Source organism: Ahaetulla prasina, chromosome 1 (genome assembly GCF_028640845.1).
Source record: "Ahaetulla prasina isolate Xishuangbanna chromosome 1, ASM2864084v1, whole genome shotgun sequence".
Taxonomy (NCBI): domain Eukaryota; kingdom Metazoa; phylum Chordata; class Lepidosauria; order Squamata; family Colubridae; genus Ahaetulla; species Ahaetulla prasina.
In genome coordinates, this window is record NC_080539.1 from 13,201,430 (window position 1) to 13,213,766 (window position 12,337).

The 12,337-nt window shown below is 44.9% G+C and overlaps 1 protein-coding gene across 3 annotated transcripts in view; it reads right to left on the reverse strand.

The window, feature by feature from the left end:
- The window catches only part of AKAP1 (A-kinase anchoring protein 1), a 70,580-nt gene that overhangs the window by 32,347 nt on the left and 25,896 nt on the right, over window positions 1–12,337 (reverse strand). For all 3 annotated transcript variants that reach the window (XM_058164233.1, XM_058164235.1, XM_058164234.1), the window contains exon 2: window positions 4,500–6,132. In XM_058164233.1, coding sequence (XP_058020216.1) covers window positions 4,500–6,108 — 1,609 coding nt within the window. In that variant the 5' untranslated portion in view covers window positions 6,109–6,132. The remainder of the gene's footprint in view (window positions 1–4,499; window positions 6,133–12,337) is intronic.

Consider the following 12,337-nt stretch of genomic DNA (forward strand, 5'->3'; position numbering starts at 1 on the left):
TGGCACCGAAATCGGAGCGCATAGGGGAGCACCGGAAACTGGAAGAGCAGCTCTCTGGGACGCTGGCGTGAGAGCGCCGTAAACCAGAAGATCAGTTCCCTGGCGCGCATGTGCACACTGCAAAGCTGAGCTTCTAATTTCACGCGTGTGCATGCGTGCCAGTCACCTGGTCTTCCAGTTTCTGGCACGCATGCGTGCGCGAAGACCAGCTGGCCAGTGCACATGTATGTGCTGGAAACTGGAAGCTCAACTTCCGGGCAGGCGCAGGCGCCCCAGGGAGCTGTTCTCCCAGTTTCCGGTGCTCCCGCACACGTGCCGGAACCCGGAAGAACAGCGGGCGATGGCTGGCGTGCCTGAACAGATGGGTCTGCGTGCTACTTCCAGGACACATGCCATAGGTTCGCCATCACGGATTTATTATGAGACGGTAGGATGTACAGGTAGTCCTCAATTTACAACAGTTTGTTTACCGACCGTTCAGTTACAACGGCCTTGAAAAAAGTGACTTACGACAGTTTTTTCATTTACAGCCAATGCGGCGTTCCCCTGTTCATGTGATCAAAATTCAGATGCTTGATAACTTGATTCATATTTATGACGGTTGCGGTGCCTTGGGGTCATGTGATCATATTTTGCGATCTTCAAAGAAGCAAAATCAACGGGGAAGCCAGATTCCCTTAACCAGGTTACTGACGTATCGTCTGCAGTGGTTCACTTAACTGAGACAAAGGTTGTAAACTGGGGCAAAATGCACTTAATAAATGTCTCCCTTAGCAACATTTGTGGCTCAATTGTGGTCATAAGTTAAGGACTACCTGTGTCTAGTTACTATCTCTATCAAGATCTCCTTCCTTCCTTCCTTCCTTTCCTTTTTCCTTTCTTTTCCCATCTTTTCCTTTTTCTTTCTCTTTCTTTCTCCTTCCTTCCCTCCCTCCCTCCCATCTTTTCCATTTTTTCTCCTTCCTTCCCTCCTCCCTCCCTCCCTCCCTCCCTATCTTTTCCTTTTCCTTTCTCTTTCTTTCTCCTTCCTTCCCTCCCTCCCTCCCTCCCTCCCATCTTTTCCATTTTCTTTCTCCTTCCTTCCTTCCCTCCTTCCTTCCTTCCTTCCTTCCTTCCTTCCTTCCTTCTTCTCCAATCTCCCTCCCTTTCTCCCTCCCTCCCTCCTTCCTTCCTTCCTTCCTTCCTTCCTTCCTTCCTTCCTTCCTTCCTTCCTTCCTTCCTTCCTTCCCTCCCTCCCTCCCTCCCTCCCTCCCATTTGGAAACTGCCCATAACCCTCACATAGGGTCTCTGGGCAGTGTACAGTAAAATATTGAAACCCAGAAAAATATATAAAAATCAAAATTTAAAAAGAGACGAGGATGATTAAAAGCCATGCTAAAATTAATTTAAAAACTGAAGGGCGGGACTTTCATTTCCATGGTTGCATCTCCCTCTGCATTCCCCAAGCAAGGCTGCAGAGCCAGGTTTTCACCTCTTTCTAGAAGATCTGGAGACTTGGTGGGGGGGTGCCTCACCTCAGGGGGGGGGGGGAATATTATAAGCCTTAGGAGGAATGTTGGGGGGAAAAACCCTATATTTTTCCGATTACAACTCCTTAATCCAAGCATCTAGTTCTCAATCGGGCAGCAGAAATTAGAAAAACTGGTACGTTCCAAAAAAGAGCATAGACTTAACATATAGAACATTCATAGTTTGGGCTTCTCTTAAAGCCAACTTTAGATGCTATGCCTGGATTCACATTTCATATTTGTAGACCGCCTAACTCCCAACAGCTTTGGTTTGTTTTTAGTTTTTAGTATGTATCTGTATATATTTTATACATTTGTATTAATAATACCTTATGTATATAGTATTTATATGGAAATTATAAATGTATATTTAGTGTATGTTAGGCTGTTGGGAAGTATTCTATTAAACCATGGTTTAATGCAGGGGGAAGTCAACCTTTTTATACCTACCGCCCACTTTTGTATCTCTGTTAGGTAGTAAAATTTTCTAACTGCCCACTGGTTCCACAGTAATGCGCCATGTATCGTCATCTGCGCATGCCTCTCGCGCATCATGGATTGGGTTTGGAGGGGGGGGGCGCTGGCTACCAGCTCTGAGATGCAAGAGCTATTCTGGGATGAGGCTCTTTTGTCTGCGGTCGCACTATAGCGCCATTTAGTTTCACTTATGTAACGTGAACGAAACTTATGCGCGGGCAATACAAATAGTATATTTTCAGAAATCTAAATTGTCACAGGGACTTTTATGAAAACCTAATGAAAATGTTTTTAAATAATGCTATGAAAATTTTTTAAAAAGTCAATTAAATTAAAAAAAAGGAAAGTGCTTCAGTATCGGACAAAACCCATACCGCCATGAAAGCTAGAACGCCTACTAGTGGGCGGTAGGGACCAGGTTGACTATCACTGGTTTAATGAATAAACCATGTTGACAACACATACAGCACTCAAGCCTGAGCTATAAACTCCAGCTTATAAGTCATGAGGGCTCAGTTCATAATCGTATCAAGCCAAAATTAAACAAACCTAATTATGGCTTTTAAAAAAATAAACCTGGCCTGGAAAGATAGTCTTCGACTTACAACCATTCATTTAGTAACCATTTGAAATTACAACAGCACTGAAAAAAATTGACTTATGCTTCTTGCCAAGTGTCCAAATTAGGATCACCTGACCATGGCGATGCTGCGTTGGGTCATAAATCCCATTTTTTCAGTGCCACTGTAAATCGGAATGGTCAGTAAACCAATGATTGTTAAACTGAGAACTACCTGCGGTTCCAATTTCCACATTTCTCCATCCTCCAGAAACACAGTTTGATGTTTGCTCAAAGGATCAAATCCAGAATCAAGGCGCTTTGACACTGGCTGAAAATGGATTTGCTTGGGTTTTTAATTCTGGCTTGTAAGCATTAGTCCTGTGATGGTGAACCTATGACACATGTGCCACAGGTGGCACGCTGCGGGCACGACAGCCGTCGCCCCAGCCCAGTTCCACCACGCATACATGCCTCCTGCTGGCCAGCTGGTCTTCAGGTCTCTGCCGCGCATGTACTGGAGGTGGGGCACATGTGGGGATGTGTGCGTGCATGTGCGGGGAGCACTCACATTGCATTTGGGGGGTTCCCACAAATGCATGTCCCTCCCGCGCCCCGTTTTGGGCCTGGAAAGCCTTTGGCATCAACCTGGAAGCCACAAATGGGGGGGGGGGCGCATGCACAGTGGATGCTCGTATTGCATTTGGGGTGCATTGCATTTCGCATTGCATTTTGGAGTGCCCAAAGTGCACACTTTGGGCACTCCGCACGAAAAAGGTTGGCCGTCAGCGGATTAGTCAAGTCTTAACAATATGTTTTCCTTTAAAAGTCCCCAAATCAAAGGGGTCAAAAGGTGATGGAAGCCATTCCTTTTTTTCTGTCAAAAAGTCAAGATGGTGGCATATGACTAAAATTCCCTTTTCAACATGCATTTAAAGCTGGGTGGGTTTGACCATCTCAATTTTTCATCTCAACCCAAACTTCCATTTCCCGGAACTTCGCTACAGATTTATTGGTGCTCAGATCCTAACATTTCAAAGAGTGCAAAGAAATCTCTCTTCAGTAACCCATCTTTCCAGAGACGCTAACTTCCAGGAAGTTACCCCACCTTTTACCACAGAAAAATAAGAGCAGGACCTACAGGTAGTCCTCGACGTATGACCAAAACTGAGCCCAAAACGTCCATTGCTAAGCAAGACAATTGTTAAGTGAGGTTTGCCCCAGTTTAGGACCTTTCTTGCCACAGTTGTTAAGTGAATCAGTGTAGTGGTTAAGATAGCAATACAGTCCTAAAATGAATCTGGTTTCCTCATTGCCTTGACTTGTCAGAAGGCCGCAAAAGGTGATCACATGACCCCGGGAAACTGCAACCATCATAAATACATGCCAGTTGCCAAGCATCTGAATTTTGATCATGTGACCATGGGGATGCTGCAATAGTCATGTGCAAAACGGTCATAAGTCACATGTAATCTACAGTGCCCTTGTAATTTGAATGGTCACTAAGTGAATGGTTATATCAACTTGCAAAGCATCCCTGGCCTGCTCTCGAGTTGCCATAGGCCAGTGGGAGATGGGAAACTGGCGAAACTACATAGCAGCCAAAAAAAACAGGTGCACATTCCATGCTTATCTCCCTCAAGGCTGTATCTCAGGGATACCTACAGCAGTCGAAGGGGAGTGATCGCTACAACCCAAGAAATTGTTTGCGAACGTGATTGATGACACACTCTAGGGGGAGGGGGGGAACAGGGTCATAACTGGAGCATAAATTACGTAGGGTCAGAGCTGGCTTCACCTGAGAACGTGCTGACATGAAGCTCCTAATAAATAACTGGATTTCTTTTGACGTTTGGCTCAAGACTCATGATTTAATTAGGGCATCCCTTGGAACCCTGACAGGTTGTAAGTTGAGGACTACCTGTACTTAGTTAAGGTGCAAGAGAATCCTCACCTCCTGAGTGGTCTGTATCGGCCTCCGTGGGCCACGGCTGTTCGTGGCTCAGAGGTGGAAAGTCCTCCTTCAGCACACCATTGCTATATGGCACCCTGTTTTCCGTTGACATGGAGGAAGGTGGCTCCTGGATCGACATGGACTTGTTCTCTGAGTCTTTGATGGTGGATGCATTCAACATATCCAGGTGTTGTGGAGGTGGAGATGAAGCACTTTTCAAGAGATCCTCGGCACTAGCCCCATCTTCTGAGGTGCAGGCGCTGCACCCAGAATCTTCCATCACTATGTGACCATCCTCAAACTCCTCCTCATGGTTCGTAGCTGGTGTCAGGCTGCCAACAGACCGCCTGGTGGGACAACTGGAGTCTCTGAGCCGGTTGTGACTTCGGTTGACCAGTCGGCCATGCGTCAAACAACTTGAATACGTAGCGTGACGGTTGACGTTCTCCTCCAGGAGGGGAGATACTTCGACAGTAGCAACCTTCTGGCTCACAGAGTCACCACCCTGGCTGGATTCTGCTTGGCCAACACCTCCAATGGACACCTTCTCCCGAGGACTATCCACCCGGCGTGCTATTTGGCATATCGTCTCTGACATATCACTGACCGACCCTGATAATACTTCCTCAGTAGCTGCCCGGATGACATTGGAAATGATTTGCATGGCCACCTGCTCGATCTTCTCGACTTGTTTGTCCAAATTAGTGGCTCCTAGCCTCTCTTTTTCCAGACCACCCTTATACCCAACTTCTCTGCATCCATTGTACTTCAACATGCTACCAGTCTTCGAACTGGACGTCATCCCTTCCTCAACCATTTCCGATCTAGCAGATTCAACACACGTGGTCGGTGTCTCAACTGCAGTCTCTCTTTCGCCACTGTTACTATCACTCCTTTCTTCCTTTTCAACAGGATCCTTAGGCATCTCATCCGAAACTTCTTCAGTTATGTTTCTGGAGCAAGTGACGGGGAAATAATCTATGGAGGTGGATGCAGAACACTGGTCTTCTTTCAAAGACCTCTCGGATGAACCGATCTGGACCATCACATCTTTGCTACTGTCCTCCCATTTTTCAGAACCAGAAGATGCCAACAACCCTTGGTTGGATGCTTGACTGGAATCAGGCTTCCCTTCATTGGCCGCCTCATCCATTTGGGAGTCATCAACTCTTTGTACATCCAGAAGAGAGATCTTGGGCGAAGGGGAACCAAGGACAACTTGAGGCCCCATCACTTCCACTTCTCCACTGTCATCCTGAAGTGAATCTGGTTGGAGGGTTAGCACTGCCCCAACGGGAAGGTCTTCTCTCAACGTTTCTAAGCTTTGGGCTCTGTCTTCTGTCAGAGGTACTGGCCGTTCTTGAAAGGGTGAATCGCTACACTGCCTGACCTGTAGTGGTGGAGAAAGTTCACTGTTTGACTGTTCAGTTTTCCAAGAGCTTGGCTCCTTTGAAGGAGAACATTTCTGGCGCTCTTCCAAGCTAGGAAGATCTTGCCTGTCGTGGTTACTGACACGCTCCTTTTTACGCGAAGAAAACCACCACCAGCCAATGAGCGCCAGCACTCCGGGGATGGTGAACGGCAGCAAATTGCGGAAGCGCAACGCCATTTCATGCACCCTCAGAAATTAAACCTGAAAAAGAGAGAGAAAAAAGGGCAGTATTAAAACTTCAGTTGTTTAACCATGTTTAGAAAAGGTACCACTTTTTCTCAACGTTGGCAGCTTGAAGATGATGAAGCATAGCTGGCTGGGGAATTCTGGGAATTGAAGTCCATACAGCTTCAAGCTACCAATGCTGAGAAACACTGACTTAAACAAAAAATTAACACACCACCACCATTTCCATCAGAAAGCTCATCTTTAAATTATCCCTCAAGTCCAATCATTCCTGATAACCATAATAAAAAGTCATAGCCATTTGAAGGGTTTCTTAATTTATAGCCTGTTCTTCCTTCTAAAAGAAATCTCTAGCGCTTTCTTCTTCCACAAATCTTAGTAAGGGAGATTGAGGGGAGGGACGGAGGGAGGGAGGGAGGGAGAGAAAGGGACACAGAGAGAGAGAGAGAGAGAACTAATACAGGTAGTCCTTTTTTAGTGAACACAGTTGGGACCTGCAACTTGGTTGTTAAACAAACTGGTCATTAAGTGAAACTGGAACCCTGCTTACATCCTCACTTCAGCTTTCCTTGGCTTTACAGACCTGCAAAGGTGGTAAATGTGAGGATGGGCCATAAGGTTATTTTTTTCACCTAAACACTAAATGGGGCATTCACTAAACAAGGACTCCCTGTATTCTCATAGTCAAATTCAAAACCATCTTGGTAGAGAAATTGGTTGAAAGTACAGTAATAAAATGCAATGTGAAGACAAATCTAAATGGCATTAGAAAACAGAAATCAAAGGGCAGGGCATTACTGAGCTTGGTTTCAATATTTAGGGAAAATTAAGACTGATTGCAAACTGAATATAAGCCAAAAATCGGATGAGACATCAAACAAAGCATCAATGCGACAATAAATAATGGTTTGACTCTGTTTGCTTCCCGCATTCAGTCCTATGCCCACTTCTCGACTTTCCACTTAAAGGAGGATTTAGAGAAACTGGAACAGGTTCAAAGAAAGGAAATCAGGATGATCAGAGGATTATGAACTAAGTCAGAGACGAGAGACAGACAGAAGTGGGTTTAATTTAACCTTGAGGAATGATTGAAACAGAACACAATAGGCTCTCTTCAAATCCACGACAAGATTTCACATCGGAGGTCTAGACTTTTGTCTAATTTCAGGATGTTGGGATACTGGATAGCAGATTTTAATTATAACAAGCTGAATTCCAGGTGAATATTAGAAAAATCTGAGCAGTAAAAAGACCCCACCACTTGAATGTGTTCAGGAAGGGATGAAATGCTCCCGGTTCGGACCGGATCGCCTGATCCGGTAGCAATGGCGGCGGGTGGTTTGGAGAACCAGTAGCAAAAATCCCTGCCCACCCCTCCCCATGCCCAGCTGAGCCGCACAATCATCAGAGGTTTTTTTTTTTACTTTTAAAAACATTTTTTCTTTGGCCGAAAAAATGCTTTTAAAAGTTAAAAAAAAAGCCTCTGATGATCGCGCAGCTAAGCTGGATTCATCAGAACCCTTTAAAAGCATGTTTTCTACAAGCTTTTCCGTCGAAGAAGTTGTTAAAAAAAAGCTTTTAAAAGGCTCCTCTGGCAATCCCAGCTGAGTTGCCTGATTGCCAGAATCTTTTAAAAGCATTTTTTTACAACCTCTTCAGCCAAAGAGGTTGTAAAAAACATGCTTTTAAAAGGTTCTGGCAATCAGGCAACTCAGCTGGGATCATCAGAACTCTTTAAAAGCATTTTTTCCTCTGGTGATCCCAGCTGAATTGCCTGATCATCACAGGCTTTTATAAGCACTTTTTCCCAACCTCTACGGCCAAAGAGGTTGTAGAAAAAATGCTTTTAAAAGTTAAAAAAAAAAAGTTGGCCACGCCCACCCAGTCACATTACCACCACCACCAAGCCACACCCACAGAACCTGTGTTCAGGTAGAGCAGGGATGGGGAATGCACATGCATGCGCGCTGGCCCGCCACTTGTGTGAGTTGAGCCGCGTGTGCACGCCCATCCACGCCGCCCCCACCTCTCTCACGGCCCGATTCGGAATAAGCCACGGCCCCATCATCATCCACGGCCCGTATGTTGGGGACCCCTGTACTAAAATATATTCAAAAATCTCCCAAAGGATTCCTGTTGATATAGAATTTGATGAAATTACCAATGGCAATTGGTTGAAATGACATAAAAAGAAAATCACTCGATGATAATATTGTTTTTATAATACAGATAAGCCTCAAGGTATGGTCATTCATTCAGCAAACGGTTTGAAGTTACCATCAGGCACAAAGCCAGCTGGGTGACCTTGGCCCAGTCACTCTCTCTCTCCTGGCTTTAGGAAGGAGAAGATCAGAGCAACTGCTTTTGAAAGTCTCACTAAGAAAACGCCAGCAACTTGTCCAGCAAGTAACCAAGAGTCAGCACTGACTCAAAGTTAAATCTTTGACTTATGACCACAACTGAGCCCAAAATTTCCATTGCTAAGCAAGACAGTTGATAAAATGAATCTTACCCCATTTTACAAACTTTCTTCCCGGAGTTGTTAAGCAAATCACTGCAACTAAGATAACAACAACAACAACCACCGCCGATTTGGAAGGGACCTTGGAAGTCTTCTAGTCCAACCCCCTGCTCAGGCAGGAAACCCTACACCACTTCAAATGGTTATCCAAAATCTTCTTAAAAATTTCCAGTGTTGAAGCATCCACAACTTCTGCAGGCAAGTTGTTCCACTTATTAATTGTTCTGCCGGGAAATTTCTCCTTAGTTCTAAGTTGCTTTTCTTCTTGATTAGTTTCCACCCATTGCTTCTTGTCCTGCCCTCAGGTGCTTTGGAGAATAATTTGACCCCCTCTTTGTGGCAGCCCCATAGATATTGGAACACTGCTATCGTGTCTCCCCTAGTCCTTCTTTTCATTAATCTAGTCATACCCAGTTCCTGCAAATGTTCTTCATGTTTTAGCCTCCAGTCCCCTAATCATCTTTGTTGCTCTTCTCTGCACTCTTTCTAGAGTCTCAATATCTTTTTTACATCGTGTCGACCAAAACTGAATGCAGTATTCCAAGTGTGGCCTTACCAAGGCATTATAAAGTGGTATTAACACTTCACGTGATCTTGATTCTATCCCTCTGTTTATGCAGCCCAGAACTGTGTTGGCTTTTTTGGCAGCTGCTGCACACTGCTGGCTCATATCTAAATGGCTGCCCACTAGGACTCCAAGATCCCTCTCACTGTTACTACTATTGAGCAAGGTACCACATACACAGTACCTGTGCGTTTTGGTTTTTTTGCCTTACTTTTTTCACTGTTGAATTTCATTTTGTTAGATGTGACACAGTTGCTAAGTGATTCTAGCTTCCCCACTGACTTTTTTAGTCAGAAGGTCACAAAAGAAAATCCCAAGAACCTGGGACGTGGCAACGGTCATAAATACATGCCAACTGCCAAGAGGCCAAGTTTTGATCACATGACCACAGGCATTCTGCAATGGTTGTTAAGTACTTCTATACCGCTTCACAGTGTTTTACAGGCTTCTCTAAGCTAGAGTTCCTCCATCTTTCTGGCTTTGTGGACTGGAGGGGGGGGGAGAAGAGGTGACGGTTCCATATGAGAGGCTGGCAAATGCGCATGCGCAGCTCCATTTGTGCAAGTTATGGGCACGTGCACCCGCCGCTTGTGCAAATGGAGCGTGTGTGGATGCGCTTGCTTGCGGCTTCTGTGGCCCAGTTCTGAATCGCTCATGTCCCGGGGTTTAGGGGACCACTGCTCTAAGCGGTTCATAGAGTCAACAAATTGCCTCTAACAATTTGGGTCCTCATTTTATCCACCTCTGAAGGATGGAAGGCTGAGTCAATCTCGAACCGGTCAAGATCGAACTGCTGGAAGCCGGCAGAGTTAACCTGTAATACTGCATTCTAACCACTGCATCACCATTGAAAAAAAGTCACTTTTTTCAATGCCATTTGAATGATCATTAAACGAATGGTTGTAAAGTCAAGGACTAACTGCAAATGTATAGGTTTATAAACAAATATAGGAATATTAGTGACACTTGCTAAAAAATTACAATTGATAAGCATGTACAATCAAAAAAGGTTGAAAAGAAAAAACATAATTTTGCAGGACACGCTTTTTCTAACAACTGCAGGGAATGAAGAAGGCTGTGCAATGCAGTGACTGGCTTGTTGCAAATTTGCCAGAAGTCAAGTCAATGTCAGGAAAATTTGAGAACTTCAGAGAGGCGCATGTTTTATCCATGCATCCTGCACCAAATGTGGTTTTTCAGTTCTGGGCAAAATTAAGGCCCATTTCTCCAGATCTCAAGTCAAATCCAAGATGAATTTAAGGAGTTTCATACAGCCTTGTGCTCAACAGTTACTACTTGTGTGCACAACACCCTTTGAGTTATAAAAAGACAAGGCTGGCATTCCTTTCCTTGTGGAGAATAGATGGGGGTCCTTTTTTGGAATGTTGGAATAAACAGCTGTCCATTCAGACAGCAGCCTGTTGCAGAATACGCTCACAGTTCCCGGCCACAAGTAGCACGTGAACATGTCCAAGGCCATGCAGCTGATTGCTCAAGGTTAGAAAGTCTCTCTAGGAACTCTTCACAATCTAGCTCTTTGGTCTGGCTAGCAGAAGGAAGGCGCCCACTGAACAATATGTTCAGCACAAAAAATTTCCCTCCGTGTAAAAAAAAATAGCAATTCAGGTGGAAGGGTAATAAACCCTTCATCCCCATCTGCTGGACAACATTCCAACATTCAGGGAATCGTGATGCCCTCCATCCCGGAATAATTTGAGCGGAATACCCTTTCCCCCTCCAAAAAAATAAGACCCAAATTGGAAAATAAGTCCTAGCATGATTTTTCAGGATGCTCGTAATATAAGCCCTACCCACCCCCTCCAAAATAAGCCCCAGTTAAGATTGTCAGCCAGATGGATGAATTTAGTACCGTATTTTCCCCAAAATAAGACCTAACCAGAAAATAAACCCTAATGCGTCTTTTGGAGCAAAAATTAATATAAGACCTGGTCTTATTTTCGGGGAAACACGGTAGCTTAAATACCACTTGTCCTACATGAGTGAGAATGGGCGGAGGAACCAAAGCTTGTGAAGAGAGAGAAACACAAGCATGCATTAAGGTAATATTGAAAAATATTTGGTAATATTGAAAAACCAATACAGCTAATCCTCCAGTTATAATCACAATTCGAGCCCAAGATTTATGTTGCTAAATTCTAGTAAGATTCTGCATGGAGTAAGTTCTTAGAGAGTTTACTTTTTCCTAGTGTCATGCAATTACAGGTGGTTCTCAAATTACGCCCACGACCGTTAAGTGAGTTGGGTTTCCCCATTGACTCTGCTTGTCAGAAGGCTGCAAAAGATGATCACATGAACCCTGGGACACTGCAGCCATCATAAATATGAGCAGCTGCCCAGGATCTGAATTTGGATCGTGTGTTCGTAGGAGTGCCTCAACAGTCATCAGTGTGAAAAATGATCGTAAGTCACTTTTTTTCAATGCCGTAATTTTGAACGGTCACTAAATGAACTGTTGTTAAGTTGAGGACTATCTAAATATGCACGGTGGTATACCCTGTTTTGCTGAAAATAAGACATCCTCCGATAATAAGCCCAATCAGGCTTTTGAGCGCATGCACTAAAATAAGCCCCCTCCCCTGAAAATAAGCCCTCCCAGAAAATATTTAACTACATGTGCAGCTGGTCCCTGCCATTTCTTCTGGTTAGGGTTAGGGCAGTGCTTCTCAATTATTTTCTGTCATGCCCCACTAGGAAGAAGAAAACATTTTTCGCGCCCCCCCCCCCCCCCGTGCGACTTTCTTTCAGGCGTTTTTCTCCTTGAAAGGGAGGAGCATGCGCAGTCACATGTACTGGCAGTCCCACACTAAAGATGGCTCCGACAGGCTCGTGTCACAAGGGTTTTGGACAGCCAATCAGATGCTCCCGTTGTTCTCTGATTGGATACAGAGACATAAACACGGGGCTTAGCTTGTTTGCCGAGGTCAAACACGCCCCCCTTTACGGAGCCTCGCGCCCCCCCTGGGGGGCGCGCCCCACTATTTGAGAAACGCTGGGTTAGGGAGACAGAGCTGGAAATCAGGTAAGACGGCACGAGGACCCCCATCTTGCTCCATATGCCCCAAAATAATAAGACCTCCCCAAAAATAAGGCCAAGCGCTTATTTCGGGGTTCAA